Source organism: Apis florea, unplaced genomic scaffold, assembly GCF_048593485.1.
Source record: "Apis florea isolate Af1SG1 unplaced genomic scaffold, ASM4859348v1 contig_2201_pilon, whole genome shotgun sequence".
In the NCBI taxonomy this organism is placed as follows: Eukaryota; Metazoa; Arthropoda; class Insecta; order Hymenoptera; family Apidae; genus Apis; species Apis florea.
Genome location: NW_028256542.1, coordinates 1,970,446 through 1,994,428, shown reverse-complemented (window position 1 = coordinate 1,994,428; position 23,983 = coordinate 1,970,446). Strand labels below are relative to the sequence as shown.

General features: G+C 33.1%; 2 protein-coding genes and 1 long non-coding RNA gene across 6 annotated transcripts in view; 1 reads left to right on the top strand and 2 right to left on the bottom strand.

Annotated features, from left to right (window-relative positions):
- The first annotated feature begins 1,184 nt into the window (after nucleotides 1-1,184).
- LOC100868197 (protein amnionless) lies at nucleotides 1,185-7,720 on the top strand. The gene is made up of 6 exons (XM_012483442.3): nucleotides 1,185-1,719; nucleotides 2,313-2,620; nucleotides 3,347-3,470; nucleotides 3,553-3,787; nucleotides 3,892-4,045; nucleotides 6,453-7,720. Exons 1-6 carry the CDS (start codon nucleotides 1,450-1,452, stop codon nucleotides 6,799-6,801), a joined length of 1,440 nt encoding a protein of 479 aa, XP_012338896.2. The 5' UTR covers nucleotides 1,185-1,449; the 3' UTR covers nucleotides 6,802-7,720.
- Nucleotides 1,573-12,013, bottom strand: LOC147658537 (uncharacterized). Its single transcript, XR_015295104.1, has 4 exons — nucleotides 8,966-12,013; nucleotides 3,405-4,036; nucleotides 2,275-2,466; nucleotides 1,573-1,699 (listed from the first exon to the last, which is right to left on the bottom strand). It is a non-coding gene; the product is annotated as an uncharacterized LOC147658537 (long non-coding RNA).
- Nucleotides 12,014-12,790: 777 nt separating this feature from the next.
- CrebA (Cyclic-AMP response element binding protein A) overlaps nucleotides 12,791-23,983 on the bottom strand; it is a 34,601-nt gene continuing 23,408 nt past the window's right edge. Inside the window, exons 1-6 of one of the 4 annotated variants that reach the window (XM_086917267.1) lie at nucleotides 17,344-17,648; nucleotides 16,438-16,780; nucleotides 15,222-15,541; nucleotides 14,364-14,639; nucleotides 13,953-14,096; nucleotides 12,791-13,171 (exon numbers count right to left, since the gene is read on the bottom strand). In XM_086917267.1, coding sequence (XP_086773393.1) covers nucleotides 12,986-13,171; nucleotides 13,953-14,096; nucleotides 14,364-14,639; nucleotides 15,222-15,541; nucleotides 16,438-16,759 — 1,248 coding nt within the window. In that variant the 5' untranslated portion in view covers nucleotides 16,760-16,780; nucleotides 17,344-17,648 and the 3' untranslated portion in view covers nucleotides 12,791-12,985. The other 3 variants (XM_086917265.1, XM_086917266.1, XM_012483447.3) reach the window with 3 other exon arrangements.

Here is a 23,983-nt window from a genome sequence, read left to right as displayed (position 1 = left end):
ACGTATACTTTTGGCAATATTCTAATAATATTCTGATGTTACAGTGTTTAATTAGCTTTTTAGAATAGAAACACGATTGTATCAGGGATACAATGACTGAATGGCACAAATGGATTTTGGCCGGAAGGAGAGATGTATGTAGGAAAGATGTACTAATATATTATTATAATCATCAATATATTTAAACAATTACGCCTTTCAGGTAGTTCTGGTGTTGACAACAATTTATAAAAATGAATTCTATTATTTTTCTTCCATGATTTCGAATAATATATCACATGTTTTTGTCACAAATTTTCAATAAAGCATTTATAAACCTGCTATTTACGTTCTTTATTTATTCACGGAATACGTCGATTCATCGCAATGAAAATATAATATTTTGTAAAACATTAACATCTGTTTTAACATCCGCTTGAAAATTTCTAGCGGATCGAATTGGAATTTTATTTGAAACGAAAAATGTATTTAAAAAATTGAAATTTTTCCTGACTTCGGCCTAATTAACCCAGCTCTGTGCTTTATCCGCTTGTGTCCAATTGTGAATTCGAAATTATTATACATTAAAACTAGTTAAATATGGCTAAATATAATTGAAAAACATATTTCCAAAACCCATGTAAATGTTAGACGTAACACTCGATTGTTACTCGAATAAGAAAAAAAAAAAAAACACCACAAACTATCATATTATTTTTACAACGTTAATTTTAAGCGAACTTTGTTTAAATAATTTTTGTTCAAATATTTGACGAATAAATGTTCTTCAAAAAAAAAAAAAAGAGAGAGAGAAAAGGAAAAAAAGAGATGAAAAAAACGAAGCTTATAATTTCTTGAATAACCTTGTAGAGATGAAGAAAAAAAAATTATTTAGAATTTTTCATGGAAAAAAAAATTGCAACATTGCGTCATTTTAATTCCAATAATATTCAAAATTTTTAAATATTGTATTAATTTTTTAGATTAAAAGTATTCCAAATCAAATAAAAAAAAGAAAGAAATACTTTGCCAAATTATGAAAATACGTGTAAATACATTTTATAAAAAATGATTTTTCACGTGATTATTTTAGGAGATTCGTGGAAAGTTAAATAATAGAGATAATAAAACAAGTCTGGAGCAGTATATCGTAAATCTGGCACGCCCCTTCGATTCCAATTATCCGCTTCAGTTTCTGATAGTTTAGTCCGGCAATCGTTCGTTTCCTAGTCGTTTCAAGCTTAGTTTCATATCTGTGTCAAAAATTTTTACCTCATTCCATTTCACATTTTTCCCATTTCCATTCTTTCCACTATTGTTACCAATACTCTCGTGAAATCTAAAAAAATCTTCAATTAAAAAAAAAAAAAAAAAAAAAATGAATTGAAATTATCGCTTCTTCGAATAAAATTTGATCGATTTCGTTTACAAAGTTTAGGAAAGAAGTTTGAAAAAAGAATTTGCACGAATATGAAAGTGAGAATTTGGACAATATGGATATTTATCTCGATGTTGATAAAATCATCGATCGGCGTCGAGAAGTATTGGCTACCAAATTTGGAATGGGAGACGGCTGAAAATTGGATTGGAGGACGGATACCGGAATTAGATAGTTATGTGACGTTTCCTTTGGATACGAGACACGCTGTGGGAATTGGGAAATCCGAGAATCTGAGACTCTCTGGAATTGATCTGGCCAGAACTGGATCCTTGGCTCTACCTAGAAACGGAAGATTACAGGTAACGCGTAAATTTTATTTACTCGTTAATTTATGGAAACAGATTAATTATTAACATCGATACGCATGGTATATGGCGCATAGATCATTTTGGATTAATACAATCAGGGCAATGATAAATTAAACTTAATGGTATATTTCGAAAACGAAATTTATATTTATATTAAGTGTAATCTTCAAATCTCTAAATTAAATTATCGTTTTAATAGGTCACTGATGATAGATGTGCAATGGTACCTATTCTGGTCGAATGTTTGCACGTTTGCTAAATTATTAACAAATATGATAAATTTAATGATTAATTAACAATTATCTCACTCGAATAAAATATTTTTCTTCCATTACGCCTTTAAAGTATCTTTTTACTTTGGAGTACGTAATTGAATGTAAAAATAATCAGATAATTTCTCTGACCTTTCTCTCATTTCACGCTTAATAAAATCCACAAAATTGAATCAAGGAATTATCGTTCTGTTATTGAGCAGGTTCGAACGAAGAGTAATAAAAAATAAAAAGAAAATAAATTATTCGATAAAAATTACTTGAAAAATTTTACCCTTTCATTAACGATATTATCATCCCTGATCGCAAAAGTTAACCGAGCCAGGAGGAAACTCGCCAAGGAAAATCAGTCGGTGGTCGAGATCCGGCCACTTGTTCTGGGCTGATCCAGAAAATTGGAACGGAAGCTCGGAAGCAGCGCCTCATCTCGAGCAGGTGCCGTGCCGCCAGGACGACGTGGTGCTGCCTGAAAAAACGCGTATCTTCAGCGTTCTCTTGCCGATGAAGAGGATCGAAGTGAGGTCGGTTCGAACGAACGATGAAAAGCGTCCATACACCGCCTGGCAATGGGCAGATTTGGAAACCAAAAGGGAGTTCGAGAAAGGAATATCCACCGTGAGGTACGTGTAAATTTTTTCAATTTTTCAACTTATATCTTATTTCAAATTCGATTTAATTCTTCCAATCCTTCTTGAACTTGCTTAGAATTCTACAATTCTTCGTAAATCTTTAACACGTTCGTCGCCACGTATATGGGTGATTTTCTTTCTTCTTCTTCTTCAAAAAAAAAGATTTTAACCATTTGTATGTTTATATTTAAGAAAGTTATCAATCAGGTAAGAAGAGCCCTCTAGAGTGTTAATATATGTATAATAATAAAATATAGGATAACGATTGTATGGCGAGATATGAATGCAAAGAGTTGAAATTTTAAAAGAAATTTAATGGAATAACACACAGAATTTAAAATTTAAGAATAGTAGAAACAGAAAAGTATGATACAATTTTAAATCTAATATTATATATGGTATATGATAACATAGAAGGGTGTTATTACCACTGATAACATAGAACTGAGTTGTCAATTAGAGACTTATATTCAGAAATACTTAAAATTGCGAAAAGAAGTAGAGGCATTGAAAACAACTAATTCAGAATCGGTATTACAGAATTAGTTAATGAAAGCTAAGAACTAATATATATAAATATATATATATATAACTAAATTTTATATTAAAATAAAAAACTAAACTTCCGTTTATCGCTCTGTTCACGTTCTTACGGCCGTGAGGAAATCACGCTGGCCGACGAACGTGTTAATAAGAACAATTCGAAATCTCGCGCAGATACGCGGGATACAATTGCGGGAAGTGTTCCTGTCAGGACGATCCGAACGGTTACTACCTCGAGGAAATTTGCGCCATTCAAAGACCGAAGTGTGGCCACCCTGCCTGCGAGTATCCGTTCTGGGTGGGTGAAAAATTAAACATATCATCGATTGATATACGCGCGTCTCTTCACACCGACGATCCTCGACGATTTTCAAATTCAGGTGGAAGGCCATTGCTGCAGATATTGCGGTGGCCGTTTGTCTTTGACGGACAGGACGTCTTTGTCGTTGGTCCAGGCAGTCGCTGACGAAGCTTTGGAAGGTCGCCAGGAGAAGCTTGCCTGGCACGTGAGACGTGCTTGGAGCGGCGGTGTCGAGGTTCTGATAAAGAGGAAGGGCGATTACTCGGAAATCGATATTCTCGAGGGGTTGGAAGATGTGAAGACAACCCTTTCGAGTAAATTCTTTAACTATTGTTGTGTTACGATGTCGTTCGTTTTTCTTCCATTGTTTTTTTTTTTTTTTTTTGAATTATGTATTGATTTCTGTTCCCGTTGACAGATATGAAAATCGAGGTTTTCGCCGCACAAGTGACCGGTGCCGCTTTGCGGGATAACGGCGCAACTGTTGCACTGGCTTCGCTGTTCGTTACACCATTGATCCTCCTTGCACTCTTATTCATCGTCTTCTTATACTTTGGCTATTCCTACAGACAGTGAGTAATAAATTGTTAATAATAATATTTCTGATATCTTAGAAAGAATGTATGGTTCAATATATTGTTATATGTATACATATAAGAAAATCATGATATTTACGAACAGCCATTCCGTTTCTTTATACCTCATTTATTACGAGGATTGATGAACAATTTTAATAATGCTGATTTAAGATGAAAGTAATTTAAAAAATTTATGGGATACAATGGGATCGTAAAGGAATAATATGGTAGAAAGATTATATCCCCTCTGCATAAGAGAGATGTCCTTTTTATTTTTTTAAATTTATGATCAATATGAATCAAGGAGATTTTTCTTTGAATAAAATAACGTAACATAACGATTCGATTAAAATGTTTACGAATATCAACATTTTTAAATTCCGATTTTTCAAATTTTTCCCAACAACTTTTCATGGAAAAATGATTTAAAAAAAAAACGAATATACGTATTAATATAATTAAACAAAAAGAGAGAGAGAAAAGAAAAAAATGCGAAACGCCAAAAAATGAAATCGAAAGAAATCGTGAGTGGAGGAGAGAGAGAGAGCAAAATTAATAACTCGTCAAAAATAGCTGAACGATGCACGTTTTCGCGAAACGGGGGAACGGAAATGAGTATTTCAACGAGGGTATTTCATTGCAAAAAAATTGCTATGAAGCTTTTCCATATCAAGCTCGTCCCATTTGACCCTTGTATATCCGACATGTGGGCGTCGATGGCGGATAGTGTCGAGTGGCAGAAACAACGGGGAAACGAAGGATGGAAAAGAAGGATGGGAAGGAAAGGGAAGAAGAATGGAAGAAAGATGCGATGGAAAAAGTAATTACACGGAATATGAAACATGAGGCGAACTGCAAACTTGCGACTCCTATGGACCGGATGTCTGCAAAATTAACTTCCCCTCAGGATGTTTCTGGACGAGAACGAACGAAATACGTTGTTTAAAAAAAAAAAAAAAGAAGAAGAAGAAGAACGTCGTTGGATAAATTTTTAATTGTCACGATATTGGACGATATTTCACTGGTGAATTACAGCGAGGATTCACTGGTGCATATCTTTTTATTACACTTTTAGATCCACACTTAAGAGTTTTATCGACATCTCGAAATATTATATTCGTGAATAAATTTTCCTTTTATTCCTTTTTTTAAGTTCGAGCGTTTGTAATTTGTAAAAAAAAAAAAAGGAGTAAATGTGAACATTTGTTGTGAACTCTTGTTTCTTTTGTTGTATGAACTTTTTGAAAAAAATTTAAAGAAAATTGTGGAAATATTTTCAAGGATTATATCTCTGCTTGAAAAGATTCGTGTTAATTGTTATAACGATTCGTCACGAGTTCTATTTGAGAAATTTTCATTAATCCACGTGATTCCAAGTGACGAAACTATCGGGAAAACAGCAGAGATTGCTTCGAATCCACGTGATATCACATGTTTGCGCATGATGAACCGAATTGCACGTTGAAACACCTGCGATTTCTAAATTTTCTTATCTAACAAATCATTGAAATACATAATAGAGATGTAAAGAAAATATGTACATGTATATTTAATCGAATGATTTATGAGATGAAATTCCAAATCACGAGAAAAGAAAGAAGAAAAAAACAATATTTGGAATCTTTTTAAATTCTATTACAGTTGATATATATATATATATTCAAAAACTATAGATTCAAAATTCCATTCATAACAGAAATGTATGGAATATTGTTCGTGACGATTGAAAAATAATTTTTCTAAATAAAAAGATATTTTGTCAAACTATATCGAGATGAACTTTCATGCTCTTAATAATAATATATATTAACGCAATTTCTTTTTTGAGATAATTTTTAAGAGTTAAAGAACTTTGATGAGAAATATTCATAAGGGGAAAATGTAAATTTCTAAAGTAGTCGAAAAGAAAAAAAAGAAGAAAAGAAGAACCGTTTAACTTGCATAATCGAGTTCTTCAACTATTCCTTAAAAGTGTTGTTTCTAAAAGAAAAAAAAATAAAATTCGTTAATCTTTTAACTTCTTCCCTCCACTTTGTTCCACAGCGACAGTAAATAGGACGCATATAATATAATTTTAACAAAATATAAACTCGAATTATAGTGAATATTTTACTGCAACAAAGTTCTAAGTGGAAAAAGTGAATAATAAAAAGTGAAAAAAACTAGACTTCAGATGTTTCAATTTAAGAAATAGTTAATACAACCATCATAATAATTATAAAGATTCTAAAATAAAATTACAAAGAATTAAAGAATTAAAAATATTAATATTATATTTCTATCTCCTTCTATGAATCTTGAACAGCAAAATTTAAAGAAAATAGAAAAGAATGTAGGATATTTTAATTTTTACATTTTCGAGGGAATAAAAATTACGTATTAAATTTTAAATAATTTTCAGAATTCTGTTGGGCTGCACGCAAATATTTTCCTCGATAAGGGATGGAGTTCGAGTGGACAAGAAACAGGCTGGCAAACCGTTCGGTTTCGCCCGTTTTGAAAATATTTCAGAGGGTAACGTTCAAATAACAGATGTCGCCAGTATCCGTGAATCAAATCTCGAGGATATAGAAACGGACAACAAAGAGTCATCTTCAGGCGGAAGATTCGAGAATCCTTTGTACAGATCGAAAAGAAAAGGTCGTAAGGAGGAAGGGGAGGTTTTGGACATGGAAAAACCCCTGAGTTTGTCAACCCTTAAGGATAGAGTGGAGGAGGATCAGATCGAGGAAGTGGATCTTGATCAATGAGCTAATGGAATTGCTCGTACAATTCTTAGTATTTTAGTTATGTTTTTCTTTCCTTCCTAAAATTTAACGAATTTGAAAATTATTGAATATAAACGTGGAAAGCGTAGAATTTTAAAGTTTTAAAAATAGATGAAAATTGTAACAAAATAGCATTATCGATATCATTAAATTTCAATAATTCTTTAACAATCTTAATTGAAACGTGAGAAAATATATATTGAATTATAAAGATCTACTTGATTAAATTTGATAAAATTTGACGCAAGAACTATTTTGAGAACATCAGAAAAAAAAATATTAAATATTAACACACTCGTTCTCCTTTTAAGAAATAATTTCAATAATTTCAACAAAATTTTTTAATAATCCAAAGTTCCAATTGATCTTTGAATCCAATTGATATTTAAATTAATTCAGCGGTCACTTTATTTTACACTTATTTTATCCATTCTAAGAATCTGCATACAAAGGAGGAATAATAGTGACAGAAATGTAATGAAATTCTAAAAGATAAAGTCAACTTGCACGATATAAAGTTATTTGAAGTGAGGAATTGGCCTTGAGAGAACAATTGATTTTGAAATCGATCCTTCCATTTAGTTCATACACTGTTGTTTTCATACACTGATTACATTGTCTCCTTGTACGTGAATGTAACTTCTTCCAGTTATCATGATTGTACCAATAAGAATGGTATATATGAAACACCGTATATAAGTAACAATACTTTTGCAATAGAAACTAAACTTAACTGAGTTTACTGGTTGCTTGTGCATACACTTTGCTTCTATTTCAAAAAAAAAAAAAAAAAAATTATTCAAAAACTTCATATTTTGAAAATTTTTCTTTTTCCTTATTACAATTATATTATTCCATATTTGAACACATCGTTGGAAATAAATATTTCAATTGTGATTCACTTCTTCTTCTCTTACTTATCCATGACTTCTTGATACGATACGTTTCAATCAGACCTACAAAAAAGAAAATGAACGAAATTCACATAACATTCTATTATCTATAATTCGCATAGATAAAATGTTGAAACAAAAAATGTTTCACGTTAAATGGAATTCTATTATAAACGTGAATTCGCATAAATAGAAATTACGTCGTAATCGAGATTCAATCGACAAGAATCCGACCACTAAATATAATAGAATTAGCGGAAGGAGAACACATAGCAAGAACATTAAGTCACATGTGTTTATTTCTTGTCGTACAACGTTCGAAATTAGTCGCAATGAGGTCACGTGTAACATCGTACACGTGGCTACCGTACACATCGTAATCGCGTAAAGACACTCGTCGGGATAATAGGATAAGTCGTCGCATAGCTAACACGTATATATATATATATATATATTTTATATATATATATATATAGATTCTGTGGATAAATAATATAATGCATACGATATCGTAGAGCATGTACGAATGAATTTTACGAACGATTCATTTTTTTCGCGATAAATGAGACCTAGATAAATGTATAATTCGCGCGTGTATTTGTGTATTATATCTCCTATTCTCGGTGTATATAAGGTTTGTAAATGCGTGTATATTTTCTTTAGTGTATACATATATTATCTGTTTATATAGAAATATTTTATGTATAGATATATATTTATATATATGTATATATACATATATATAGATATATATATATATAATCATTTATATAAAGCTTCGTTCATAGAATATATTAAATTAACTCTGTCGTTTATATATATATATATATATTTTTTTTCTTTTTATTCTCGATAAAAACTGCGTTCAATTGGCATTTTTGTACACACGAAATTACACGATCACCTACGTGCCAGGCTATGATTCTTCTATCTAACGATCTATGAGGTTTCCTCGAGTAAATTTGCTGATATTTCCACGAATATAATAATCGTATAATGTGGGTGGCGTGCACTTTTTCTAAATAAAACATTTAGAAGAAATGTGTATTTTATTTTCGAATGTTGGATACGAATTTGAAAATATCAAAGAATTCAAAATGCTTAGAAATGTTGAAAGAAACACACTTGGAAATTCTTCAATTAGAAAAAAGAATTTCAAAAAAATTTTCTCTTTTTTTAAATTTTTTTAAATTTGCGTTTAAAAATATTAAATTTTTCTTTATATATAGGCTTTTACATAATTATTTCCTTACAGATATTAAATACAAGCATCGATGAGCGAATTGAATTGAAACCAGGAGAGCCAATCGTAACTTAAAAAAGGCGAAGAATAATATCTTCTTTAAAAAAAACACTGTTAAGCACATCGGTCTTTAAGTTGGTAAGAATATCCACGTTCGTGGATATGCTTAGACGTAATTGATAGACACTGAGTCAGTGTTCTCTTTTTTACGCACTTTTTCACCATGAATACGATATATTCACGACGTAAAAATAACGTAGAAATATGTTTCTGAATAAGTTTATTGTGAACACACACGACACGGTTTGGTAAATTTTTTTTTCAAGATTGATATTTTTTACTGTGATTGTATCAAATTCGAACAAAAACTTTTTTTTTTTTTTGATACGAAACTTAAGAAAATTTTGAAATTTCCAAATTTCAATTTTCAATGCGTATAGACGAGAAAACAATTTTTTCCATCAGATTCGGTATTGTAAACTCGGTTATTTGAGCTCATCAAGAGATCTAAAGAGATCATATTTAAAGTTTTTCCTCTGGTCGGTTTATACCGGATAGATAAGTTAATTGAAGTTCACGCGAAATCCAATTGAATCGAGGCCTTTGGATCAAAGCCATAAGCAATTTTTCACGTGACATGATATCGCAAAATCGCGCGAGAAACCTCTCGATCGTGTTCGACGAAGGAACGAGAGATGCGCCATCGAATCCCTATTGGTCCCTGGTTTATTATTCTATAAATGATCGTTCGAATCTCTATTAATACGTTCAGTGCCATGAGAGTTAAATTTGTTTGCTCCCAAAATAGTTTCTCTTCTTTTTCTTTTTTAAATAAAAGAGAATTAATTTTAGAAAATTTCTCTTTTTTTATTTGTAACGAAAAATATTTTTTTTCCAAAGCATGAAAGCTTAAAAAAAAAAAATTAACCGTTTCTCTCATTTTAATTTTACCAAAGACATAATGTCAATTTATTTTACAAAAAAGTATCTTTCAGATTGTAAAGACTAAAGTATATTTGTTATTGTTCAAACGATCCACCGAATCTGGCACAAAAATAGAAATTTCAGACGGCGAAGCTTCGTCCAACTTGGAGCTTGAAATAGCCAACCAAAGCAGACAGAAACTGCTATTTCATCATTTCGTAGAATTTTTCAAGCTAAAAACCTTCATTTCGAATATAATCATTCTCCTTATGAAAACACGTTCCAAAATTAGTTTTCCCTCCTTGTTTCTTCGATTTCAACAATAATTGTACAATTTTCGATTTTTCGTTAACACAAGAGGTATAATTTTGTGATATAGCGATAACTTTTAACTCACATGGCATTCGATGTGTTTTAATAAAATTTCGATTATCAAAAATTAAAATGAAATGAATATTTTCTTCTTCTATGTGATTAATAATTATATTTAAAAAGTTCGTCTAACGAGGATCTAGTTTCGAAGATCGTCATTCGTAACGAATGGCACCGCTTGTATTCGAAACAAGAATTCTCTTCAGAATCATTCGTCGATGCCTCTTTTTAATCCTAATTTTGCACGATCGTGGACATTACCGATGATATTTGTACCTATTAGATGTGGGAAGAAACGTAATAACGTCCCCTAATTCGAAATTCGACGATAAAATGCGAGTATGGAATATATAAAGTGCAATCTGATTCGTCGTAAAGTTGCAAGATCTAATCTAAAATAAAATAAAATTAAGTCAAATATTTTTTCAATATTAGTTGGCTAACTAATATTTTACTTAACTGATAATTTTCTATAAAAAGACATAATTTTTTCTTAAATTATTTTTGCACAAAAGATCGTTCCACGATGATATTTCTTTCATAAAGGAAACTCTTTCCCTTTTTACAAATATTTCTGTTGGAACGAATTTCTTTTTCGAAACAAACATCTTGAAAAAAAGCTTGATTCAAAAAAATATTTCCCTTAACTATCGAGAAGGAATTTTCTCTAGAAATATATTATTTTTCAAAAACGATTCGATTGAAAATATATCTCGAGAAATTTGTTTATCTTTTATCATTCCACGAATCACATTGCACCTAGTATAGTATAGTAAAGTAAAAACTATAAAATATTACTCCTATATATAATGTGGCGCATTCTTTGAAGAGAAAAATCGAAATGATTGCACAATGTTTTTCTTAAAACCACGATGAAACGAGCCATCCGCAACATTATAGATGGCCAAGTAAATAAAATTTCTTTAACAAGTATAATGTACAAATCTATATCTCGCGTTTAAAATATTCTAACCTATAAATAAATTCTTAAATATATATATATATATATGATTTATATCTCATAATCTATTATATAATTTTCTCTCGAGAAAATAGGCGCAGACGATAATCGAATTCTTTTTTATATAAAATATTTTTTTTTTAACCTTAATTAATTAATTACGCACCTCTGTTCGCTCTAAAATTATTCATTATCTATAATTAATTCTATACTTAACACGATGAACATTTATCGTTTCAATTGTACGTCGTCTTATTATTATATATATTTCAACTACATCGTTCGTCACATTTCTCATTTCTAATTTTTATATTATTCGGACGAATAAAATATCTAATATATCGAATATAAATTGTCGATCGAATATCGATTGCGATCGATTGAAAATGCATCATTAAATATTTCGATAGCCGAAACGAACGTTCGTCTATCTCGCTGCAAATTTAATCCTCGTCATTCGTTTTAATTATGAAACGTCCCATCGATGTCTATTTTAATATTTCGTTTTCGATTTTAAAGTTCGAATTAAAATTCGATCGAACTTCGTTTCATCCCTTTGCACAATAAAAAAAGAAGAAGAAGAAGAAAAAAAAAAAAGAAAATCATCTTCTTGAATGTAATTTAGAATTTTATCAAATCTAAATGTAAATAGCGATTCTTAAAATATATACTTTTCATTAAATGAATTGAAATATTTATTGAATTTACTATTTTTAAAATAAATAGATACCAAAAATTCATCGTTATTTTGGTCTCTCTTTATAGAGAAGTCAAAAATTTTTTTGACACTCTGAAAATTAAAAAAAAAAAAAAAAAGAAAGAAACGAATAAAAAAAAAGTTATACGTTAAAAATTCAATAAGAATTATTCAATTAACCAAATGCTTCTAATTATAATTTATAATTTTTTAGACCACATAATAATCCACAAACAGATTTAAAATATAGAAATCGAATATGTGACGCGGAAAAAAATAATCTCAGAAATCCCGCGAATTCTTTAAAAACTGAATTTCAATTCTCGTTAAAATTGATTACATCTCTATAATGGTAACGTAAGGATCGAGAACCAACGTGACAATAATGAATTAAAACTTAAAATGAAAAATGAAAAATCCAATTCATCCGTTTGCGATGGAAGAATCATCGAGATTAGCGAATCAAGGCACTCCACGGTTGAATTGCACGATCATCGCCGGATTCCTGTCCACGGAAACAGGAAGACAAGGCGGTCCAAGGAATATTTTATATCGCGAATCGCGTTCTACTCTCGATACCTACTCGATCCGCTACACACGAGGAAGACTTTACAGGAATGTAAAGGAATTGCACTGTTCCCTTGGAAAATATATAAGTCTGTGATATATAATCCGCGACATCGATCTTTTGATCCCATATATATATATATGCATGTATATATGTATGTATGTATATATATCGACCCCGTATAACTCGACGAAAATGAAAAAAAAAAAAAAGAAATGTTATCCGGAAATCGTGGAATTAATATGTAATACATATTCATGATTCAACGAAAGAAAGAAGTCGAGCGAACAATAATTTGAAAATTGTCCAAGGGTCAAAGTAAAACTATAATAAGAGTAAAAAGAACACTCGTAATTCAACGATGAGGAACACGTTCTGAGACCCTGGTTCCGGCCTCCAGTCTTTATAGAATCCTTTGGATCACTACGAGCGGTAATAATTAATACGTGTCTTCTTGACTCAAGTCTTCGGCTTGCGGGAGGGGAATATTTTATATTTGTTTTCGCGTCTACGAGTTTTGCAGCTGAAGCAGGGCTTGAAGACGTTGAAGTTCTTTCAATAATTCGCGATTCTTGTCCTCCAGGGCTGTTAGCCTGTCCCTGTACGAGGAATTCTCGTTTGTGAGCATGGTGACACGTCTTTCTAATCCGTCCATGTACTCCTTTTTCTTCCGTCGAGACTCCTGAGCCGATATCTGTAACACGAGGCAGCCGATCATGCGTCGAGTTTCGTTCGGTGTTGATTGCGTTATCGATTATTCGTTAAAATTTTAAATAACTGTGTAAAGAGATTCTTAACAAGTAATTTTTTTAGTACGAGCAATTTGGATATTATCATTGTTCTTTCCCGTTAAATTTTATAAATTTCTGAAAAATGAGTATTGTTCGAAATGTCATATATTTTAATAAATAAATATTGTTGAATGTTAGTTATTTCATTTTGATGAAAAAGAAATATATTTATCTCAATACCTTTCGTATTTTTCTCAATTTGTCAATTCGCCCTTTGATTATTTCCATGTTGTATCAAAAATATGATTAATAAAAAAAAAAAAAATGAAAATTGCTTCGAGGCATTTACAAATAACGATTGAATAAAAAAAAGTAAGAAATGTAAGAAAATATATGTTATTGTAAATATATCAATAACGACACTATGTATATATCTATCGTGAGTGATAAAAGAGAAGGACGTTTTTTTTTTTTTTTTTTTTTTTGCCCACATTTGGTAATTTTAACGAGCACTCAAAGTGTTAAATATCTTCTTTTAGACGATGACTCATGAATAGGGAAAACAGAATAGTCAAAAAAATAAATAGCACGTTTACGTAATCATACGTCGTCAACCTTGAAGCATTTATAAATGTACAATTTTGAAAGTTTAATTTCTCGTTTTCTTTCCTTTATTTCTCTCTCTCATTTGATTCGTATTTACAAAATTGCATCAATTATTTTTCAACACCTGGAAAACCTTACCTTGTTTTTAATTTTCCTGCGAACTTTCTTCAAGGATTTTTCCTCCTGCTTCGTAAGCGGCAATTTTGTTGGAACAGGGTACCCTTCCGCGATCAATGTCCGCTTTTCCTCTTCCGTCAATGTTAACACTCCCGTCGATCCTTTCTGCAAACCAATCAATTTCGTACCACGTCACAAAAATCGTATTATCCATCTTCTTCCCTACTTGATCATATCCCCTATTTATCGATCAAGGAAATTACTTCTTATACGCTCGATAAATATATTACACGACATTTCGAAACGTATAATTTCATCCATATAATTACGTGCATTCACGAAATTAATTTCAACCAATTAACAATCCTATGAACTGTTCATTTATTCCACGGATCATTAATAAAAGAAAAAAAAGGATGATTTTTGGCTAACCGGTTGGCAGGAAATCAAGGGTGTGTGGATGGGCTGTCTGGTGGTGTGCGTGGCGTTGGTGATGTAAAGCCTGGGCGTGAGCATGCCCCTGAGATTCTGTGCGTGCGCCGAGCTCTGGGAATCTCGGCGTTCCGGCGAGCAGGAAGCGGAAGCGGTGCCCTCGCTGTCGGAACTCGCGCTGCTCGGAGGCGTCGGCGGCAGACCCTGCCTGGACGCGCGCAGATCCGCCTGCTTCACGTCGCTCGCCTCCCCGTTGTACTCCTCCACCTCCATACCCTGCGACACAGATAGTTTATTCTCCTTTGTTGACGTTTTAACAAAAACTCGATCCTCGTGGAAAGAAAGATATTTTGGATAATTTTAATTTTAATATTTTGATTATTGTTGAAGGTGATAGAGAGAGAGAGAGAGAGAAATTGGGGAGATTAAAAAGGAGGGAGAGATTGGTGAATTACGTTTTCAATATCTGCTTGTGAATACAAGTGTGAAATTTTAAATTGGGATCTATTTTTAATTAGATTATTCAGTTTCTAACACGTGTCATTATTACATTCGTATTGATATTGTTTCGCTCTGGTGATAATTAACTACGATTCGGTGTTTGGCGTCATCATGTTGGAACAGGTGTTCGTTCACACCGATGAATAACCGTGAAATATTTTGCGTTTGGAAATAGTTGGCCATATAAACAATTGTTATCATCAATGTTTCCACTTATATTCCAAAACTGGTGCAAAAACATCTCGTGTATATAAATTCAAATCAATTGTTGAAATCAACTATTGGACAAATTTTTAGAAACACTGGACGCAAAAGATGAAAAAGAAGAAATAAGTAAATAACGAAACGACCAAGCACCTGGTAATATTCCTCGTCGTCTTCCTCGCTGTCGCTGGTCTGCGACATGTGATTCTTGGAGAAATGAAGGCTCTGAGGGAACACCATGGTTATCGTATTTTTGTCGTCGACTATCGTCGTCTGACACGATTCCGACGGGCTGCTAGGCGCGCTGATCGGCTCCCCTTTGATCTCACTGCACTCCACGTCTTCAGGTACTATGTTGTTCCTTCTCTTTAGGATAATCGTTGAGGTAGAGGACGTGGACGACGACGAGGACAGGTCGTCGCGTCCGGACGCGGTGTTCATCGAGATCGCCGGGAAACATTCCTCCTCCATGTCTGAAAATATCATCCTCCGTTTTTAATTGAGCGCAAACACCACGTGGCGGCAATTTTACTTGAGAAAACAAAAGGTTTCGTGTGTGAATTTGTGTCAAATTTCGAATCGAAGAGGCAAGAATAAAATGAATGCGCGCGCACAATGAGATCATCGAGTGAATCAATTGCAAGGAAGGCCATCATGTGCCACTGATATACCAGATACGAGATAAGAATGGTATAAAAAGTTAATGGAAGAACAACATGTGTATGTGAATGAATACTATGATTCTGATGGAAAAAAGAAAAGAAATTAATATTCCAATGTTTAAGATATATTTGTTTTTATCCTTCCGAAAGAAGATAAAAATTTACAAGAATCACTTTTTGTATGGATTTCCATCAAATTAGCAATATTATCAGGCTCCTGTTACTTCTGTAACTTTATACTTTCCCCTGTTAGAGATTCTGTTATGGAGAGGACGGTATGATATATATACGTATTGTGCATTAGCATCATTGGACGTGATGCAATGTAACGTTGTCAGGGAAGAGATTCTTCAAAGTTGAGTGTGGGAAAGGTGAGCAATAGATTCTTGCGGCTTGACGATGCGCCGATGACGGTATTAATAAATATTAGAATTCTAATGCTCGTGAAAGAAAATGGCGTGAAAAATTGGTAATGATTGTTGTGATGTGATTGCAATTTGTTTTGATAATCGTAATCATTCACATTGACACATTGATATATTTAAATTGATATGAATATAGAAATATAAAATTTCCCGTTGAATCCGCTTTTATTAATAATAAAATAATAATCAATAATTAAAAATTCTGGAAAACGTTATTATTATATTTATACACGTTACCATTTAATTCCATGTCGTATCCATAAAGGGATAAGATAATCTTACCATCGATTCTGCTTCGAATGTCCAACGATTTATGGTGATCCATGTTAGTGGAATCGATGGAGTTGGAGCTGTTGGCGGAGAGGGAAGCGCCAACCCTGTCGGCGGACGATCCGGAATTAGGCGTGTGGGGGTTGGCACCGGGTGTCGCGGGGCTTGGAGGGGGACTCGACGTCAACAGGCTGTAATTGTGCTCGGACTTAATCGGTCGTGGACCTCCAAGGGCGGCATCCGTCATCAAACGGTCCCTCAACACCACTCCCTGCGAGGATTTATCTCGCACGGTCAACCCATGGTTGCCCCATTCTTCTTCTTTGGTCCCCATCAGAACGTCCTGGCCCAGGGCCTGCCAATCAAAAAAGGAAAAAATTGTTGCTAGTAAAAAATTGCCCAATCGTGGATATTTTCGAAATATCTTTAGAGATAAACTTTCACCGATTCTCGCTTTCTTTGTCTCGACCCATTCAGTCATAATCCTAATTTATCCTAATTATCTCGGGTTTAATTTTCCGCTTCAAAGTTGCATTACGAACAATTCCCGAGATATCTCTATTTTTCAGAACTCAATTTACCATGTTTCTTCATCGATGTTTCATCGATCTTGCTTTCTCTTTAATAAATTCCTTTCCCCAAGAACCGAAAACTCACGTTAGCTCTCCCACCTATTACCTTGAAGGTCCACGCCATCCTCTTCCACCGATCAATTTCCCAGTAAATCTCTTTTCCCCAAGAAACCATGTGTCCAAATCTCCACACAAAATAAAATTAGACCAAATAGTTTACTTTACTCTCATCGATAGAAAGATTCTCTTCCTCTTCCACCAATTATTCTTTACGCTTCTCTCCCCCAAGAAACCACTTTTCCAAAATCTCTATACATAAAATTATTATCGATAGAAAGATTCTCACTTTTCTTCCTCTTCCACCAATTTTTCTTTACGCTTCTTTCCCCCAAGAAACTTTTCCAAAATCTCTATACATAAAATTATAAAAGATCAAAAAGATTCTCATTTTTCTTGCACAGATAAGATAGACCATCCTCTTCCACCAATTATTTCTTTACATTTCTTTCCCCTCTTCCCAAGAAACTACGTTCTTAAAATTATAAGCAGTGCAACGGCTCTCTCTCCCATTCAGAGAGCTCGCTCATCTCTGTTGCAGTTCCGCCTGGACAGAAGCGGAAATCGAAGGAGCGCCGACTGTTCGAGACTGTCAATGGCTGTCGAAGGTGTCAAGGACCCCGGCGTCTAAAATCGTATACGCGCTCGAAGCGGTCACGCTTGCCTCGACGAGCAAGGAGAAGGGCACGAGTCGAACCGGTCAAGTTGAAGGTCGAAGCCAACGAGCGTAACTTCTAGTGGCCCTTCTCTTGGGGGGGGAGGAGACCCTTTGAGCCTTGCCAATGCGGAACTGTCCGAGTCAAGGTCAACGCGCAAGGTTCTCCTCTTTTTTTTTTCTTTTCTTTTTTCTTCTTTTCTGAACGAGGTAAACGAGTACTTACTCGTTTTACTTACTCGTGTTCGTCGCAGTTTAATAGTCTGGAAACGGGGGGAGGAGGGAAATTTCTTCTGGTTCTAAAGTTAAGATGAATTTTAGATGTGGCAGCAGTTTAGGATGTAACAATGGAAGGGCCAGGTTGTTGTATCCTTGAAGAGATTTTTAGAGTTCATTATTTTTTTAGACCGATGATCGTCCGGTTTTATTATAGGCATCAAAAGGCAGTAAAAAAGAAGTTTTAGAACATTCGAGTTCGTTGTCTTCTTTGTTCTTTCTTAAAAGTTTTGGAAATGGAGTCTTAAAATTGTGATTGTCCATTTTTATCGTGGGTATTTATTTAGTAAGTTTAATACTTTCTTTTTTTTTTTTTTTTTTTTTGGAAAGATTTATATGTCCATTGTTGATTCACGATCCGATTTTAGATTTTCATTGTTAGGGATACTGGAGCAGAGAGTGATTGTACGTATATTTTTCATTCAAAGTGGAACACGTAAAATTTCGATTGATATTAACGATAATTCCCGCTTTTCATCATGAATATTAATATCGAGAGCAATGAGAAAGTTCAAGTACAAGATTCTTTTTTAACTTTCTATAATTTTTTTTTTTTTTTTTTTTTCCCCCTCGATGGAGGGAAGAGGAGGCCTTGAAAAAGTAATTTAAATCTTCTAATTCCTTTTTTCTTTTTCTACATTGCAAAATAAATTTATTCGCGGGGTCGAAAAATCTCCTCGATGACGAATAATTTTGCATGAAATTCAATAGCATTATATCACGAGCGAACTTCTGTTATATTTCGCTGGTCGGTTGCGAAAATCTTGGTTTTATCAGAGCAGATACCGTTACACGTGATTGCGTTACATAGATGCAAGAAGAAAGATATTCTCGGTCTCCAGTTCGAAAGTCCATATATAATGCAACTCTAAAAGTGAAACGTACAAGACGTTTCAAAAATAATTTAGACGTTAAATTGCATTATCACGTAAATAAGAAACGATAAAAATAACGAACAATGAAATAAAATTGAAACATCTTGAATCTGCGTGAATCCGTCGTCAGAAAAATTAAACTCTTTCTAATAAAATAATTATTAATAAAATAGTCTTCCTATGAATATAGCAATCTTAACAACATTTGTTCGTTTAAAAGTACAAACATCTTACAGCTGTGATAAAGATGAAATAAATACATAAATAAAATTGTGTAACAGCATTATTTTGTAACAAACAAAAAGTCACAGTTTTCTGGCCAACCGATAATCACATCAAAAATTTCACAAAGTTTTTTTCAAAGAAAAAATCAATTTGTTCGTTCATTTGCAATACCATCGTAACGAATACATTCGTTTTGAAGAAACGATTCGACATATATCGAACAAAAGAGCAGTGGAAACAATCGTGACTCCGTTCGTAATACCATTCATTCTTCCCGTATCTTCGTCATTTATTTCACGTCGCGGGTTCTGCACTTTCCTCCCACTCGTTATGGGTCGTTTCTCTAACGGGCAGATGAAAACAAAGCTTTGTGATTTTCCAGAACCAAGACAATTATTCCGCCCTAGACAATTAGCGACCAACAACCTGGGACCGTGACACTTTTTCAACATCCTTTTCCTTAGACTGAGGCGTTATTAACCTATTAAAATTGAAAAATATAAAGGTTTTAAGGTTAAAAATTTCGATCGAAATTAATTCGAGCGATTATAAAACGCTGTAACTTCGATCGTTTGGCACTGTAATTATTTTTTATTATTCCTTTGAATTTTGATGAATTATCGAAGTAACTTCAAATCATCACTGTACTCCAATCGTATCATCGACTATACACGGGCTATGCTTCTCTTCCTCCGAGAAAAACGAGTAAAAGGGAAATAGAGTGGGAAATATAAAAAACGATAGGGAGAAATTTTCCAATTCGTTTCGACCGATTGAACATCCTTTCCTCGAGGAAAAAAATCACAAGTTTTTTTTATTAACATAAGAAGAATTGAATTTTATCGAATAATTTTTTTATATTAAATAAAATGTTTTAACTATGGATGCCAACCGTAAAGATTGGATGCAAAGAGAGAGTCGGATGCGATAAGAATTGAAGGAGAAGAAAAATTTTTCCCGATTATTTTATAACCGCAAGGATCGTTCCTTTTTTTTTTTTTTTTTTTTTCACTCGATCGACAGAAAAGAAAACGTTCGAAAGAATAGTAGCAACAAGTGAGAAACGAGGAAGAAAGTAAGAGAACAAAGAAATGTTCGTCGAGGAATTTCAACCGCAGAGTGGATAATAAAAGAAAAAAAAATAAGAAAACACGATGAAACAAGAAAACAAGGATCTTTAAATTACAATCGCAGAACTTGCATCCCCTTTTCGCGATATAAAGATATAAACATATAAAGATCGTGTGTAACCGTTCTTTCTCTCGATTAAAAAAAAAAAAAGAAAAAGGAATAAAATATACGAAACGATGAAAATATAACGAAATCTAATCAAAAAAAAAAAAAAAAAAGAAAATTTCTCGTCCTCTCGAGCCAACCCTTTTCCAATTTTCCAAAAGAAAAATGGTCGAAAGCAACCGGTTCGGTTGCCAACTGCGAACTGACACGTTCAACGACTGGATTCACGAGATCTGTTGCGCTTCAGCAATGCGGAACTCGAGCCCAAGGTCGCGACACTAGTCTTCCTTTTCCACCTCGAACGTTCCACTCTTTCCACCACCGACTCTTTCTCTCCTCTTCGTGCTCCTTCTACCCTCGTCTCCTTTTCCGTTATGCTTGGAATCGCAACATCGCCGCATTATCCGCGATTTCACTTCCGCCGGAAGCGACCCGATAACGGCCCATTTTCCGCGAAAACTTTTCCGTGGAAACGGTCTTTTTCCTCGATTTTTCGCGTCGTGTTTACACATCGATGACACCTCGGGAAAAAATATTAAGAGAATGGGAAGAAGAATTAAAGGAGAAATTATTTTTTTGCATTTTTTTAAATATTTTTAATTAACGAACTCATGAATTAAAGTCAAATTTCGTTTTCGTCCCGCTTTTAATTTCGCATTTGGATAGAAGAGATATACCTTTAATCTCGTAATTATCATAATATTGATTATTTGTTAAACGAATATAATGGAATTTTATGCGTATCGATCAAGTTGAACGACAATAGGAATATATTAAAAAGTAACGTGTTCGAGAGTTTTGTATGTAAATTTTTATTCTCAAAACTGGCGGCATATATATATATATATATATATATATATATAAAGAGTTCTGAATTGCGAAATTTTTCAAATGTTACATTCCAACTTTTCCAAAATAAAATACTCTTGGAAAATCAATTTATCCACGACTGTTTTGGATAGTGTTATTTTTCTCTACATTTTCGATACACGTTCGATATTATACACTCTACATATATATATATATATTCGAAAACATTAATTATCCTTAATAATTGAACAGAAGTCTGAATTGAAAATTAATAGACAATCAACACTGTTTGCCGTATGAAACAGAAATAAGTTCCAATTAAAGACCACCTGTTCTTTTACGAAGTCACGGTTCAATAATCCCCAATTACAGTTATCCTAACTAACTTAATCAACCATGAATAACGTCCTCGAATATTCAAAATTCAAAGTTTCCATTGAATTTCTAATTCGATCGCTAAATAAACTGTTACACTATTTATAATTATAAATCAATCGTTTCGTATTTACATTCTCCTCACCTTTATTAATTTAAAGAAAAAAAGAAAAAAAAGAGTTAAATGAAACCAAAGAAAGAAGAAATATTTTCTACTTATTTATATCCAATCCTTTCCTTAAACAACAATCTTTATATATATATATTTATATTACATATAATTCGAGAATAAAATCGATCATAGAACTAAAAACAAAAACGCACTCCATCTTCCTCGCACCGCCACCTTCGCGTCTATCTCCGTCCCCCTTCATCCAACGCAAACTTCACCAGCTTACAACTTATATAAATAAGCCTTGATCGATATTTTTATATACCAACTTTTCCACTCGTTCCTAGAACCGACTTACCACCACGATGAAGATATATTAACACGCGCATATATATTTATTCTCAATTCTCAATTCTCAATCCACATAATTCACTCTGTAATTAAAAAAAAAAAAAAAAAAAAAAAAAAAAAAAAACATTGGCGAGAAAGTAATTGTCGATCGACAGTTTCGAAATCGGTATTAATTCGAGGAGCGGTACGAGAAGTGGAAGAGCCGGCTCAGCTATTTTCCCCTACAGTTATTTCGCTGGGTAAGCCCCGTTCATGTCATTGCCTTCGCGAAACAGTAGAAATCTATGGTTGCTAACTGGTAATTTCCGCTTGCGACAAATCATTTTTCTTTCTGCCCAAGTCCGGGCTCCTCTTGCCTTCTCCTCGAAAACGATCAAAACGAGAATCGAAAGTCACGTTTCTAGTCTCCGTACGAAACTTTGTTTTTCTGCGTACTTTTTTAAGAAATCGTAAAATATTCTAAAGCCGCGGAGAGAAAATAATGGGGCAACGTGGATCGTTCGAGGAACAGGATAAGAGATAAACCTTGCTCGCCGATTCGATATAAATTATCCATCCAATCAATTTCTTTATTCCGTATATACACATCGCATTAAAATTTGTCCAAAATTTATTATCGGACAAGACTTTCTCTATCTACATTTTCTAGAAACGACTTTCAATATTATTCACACGTGATAAGTGATCTGACGTAAGTTCATCCCTGAACTTTGTAACTTTAACGGAGCTGGAATAGAAAAGAATTTTTCTCAAATGTAAATTGGGACTCGTCGTTGCATTTTTTTCTTTTTTTTTTCAGATAAGCGCGTTTTCCCTCTTCTGATGGAAGAAGCATCGATCGACCGGAGCATAATGTATTAGATGACTATCGAGGACGTGGTTCGCGTAAAAAGTCGATATACGGCCGGGTCACGTTCACGGTTGTTCGAAAAGTAACGTTCGAGCAATCGATACTCCTCTCTGCGACTCGTACATTAATTATAATATATTAACGACGCGGCCAATTGTGATATTGGGAATGTCGTTTGAATCGTGATTCATGATGAATTCGCTACGAATTTTTTTCCAATCCAATCTTTGTCGCTGATTTGACAGATTTTTTTTTTTTTTTTAAGAGAATTAAAAAATCGTAACATTTTTACTTACGATCGATGCTGTTGAAATTTCGTATAATTCAGACTTGTCCGTAGAGAAGAATTTTGAATATGGAATTTTAGAGAGTTTTAAAACTTTCTGTTTATTCAGAAAGTTTATTTCCTTGTTTATTCAATTTTCAGCATTTTTTCAAATTTTCAACTGCTAAATGGGATACATCGAGGAGTAGGATTTACGGAAAAAACAGCTTCTTTTTATATTTGGATTAGCTTTTCTTCCTATTTAAATAATCGTCTCGAAAAAGAGAAGAGAATAACTTTTAATATATTTGCTTGAAAAAGAAGTAAACAATCAATTTCTATATTTATTTTCACTCGTGTCGATTTATCCCTCGAGAAGAAGAAATAAGAATAAGAAGATTAACAGACGAAATAATAATGAAATGAAATTTAAATCGTTAATCGGTATGTAATTGATCTGTTTACGTAATAGTTGAAGATAAAACAAGAGAAATAATAAAGAGAAAAATATTGCATAATCGTGTGTTCCGCGAAGAACTCTTCATCCTAAGTTTTGTCGCTTTAAATATTTACACGTTTCGTATAAAGAGAAAAAGATATCTAACGATCGATAGTACACATTTCGCGACATTAAACTTCTTCAAGATTGAATGCAATTAATATTTATAACCGTTGGAAATGTGTCTTTTTTTGAAACGTAAGAAGAAGAAGAAGAAGAAGAAGGATAAAATGCTTGTTAATTAGCATTAATTGTTAAATTAACTCAAGAGATAAGATCGAGAATGAAACTCGTATTATTTTTTACGATTTTTCGATATAAAAAGAATTACGCAACGAAACCTCACGTTTTATAAAACTTCTCCAACCTTATTTTCCAACGTCTAAACGGTGGTAAAAAG

What these genes read in the sequence shown, in the direction of transcription:
- LOC100868197 (XM_012483442.3), top strand. Translation starts at nt 1,450, where the DNA reads ATGAAAGTGAGAATTTGGACAATATGGATATTTATCTCGATGTTGATA. An exon ending in CTAGAAACGGAAGATTACAG is followed by an intron (nt 1,720 to 2,312) that starts GTAACGCGTAAA and finishes TGATCGCAAAAG; the next exon opens with TTAACCGAGCCAGGAGGAAA. An exon ending in TTTGGCTATTCCTACAGACA is followed by an intron (nt 4,046 to 6,452) that starts GTGAGTAATAAA and finishes AATAATTTTCAG; the next exon opens with AATTCTGTTGGGCTGCACGC.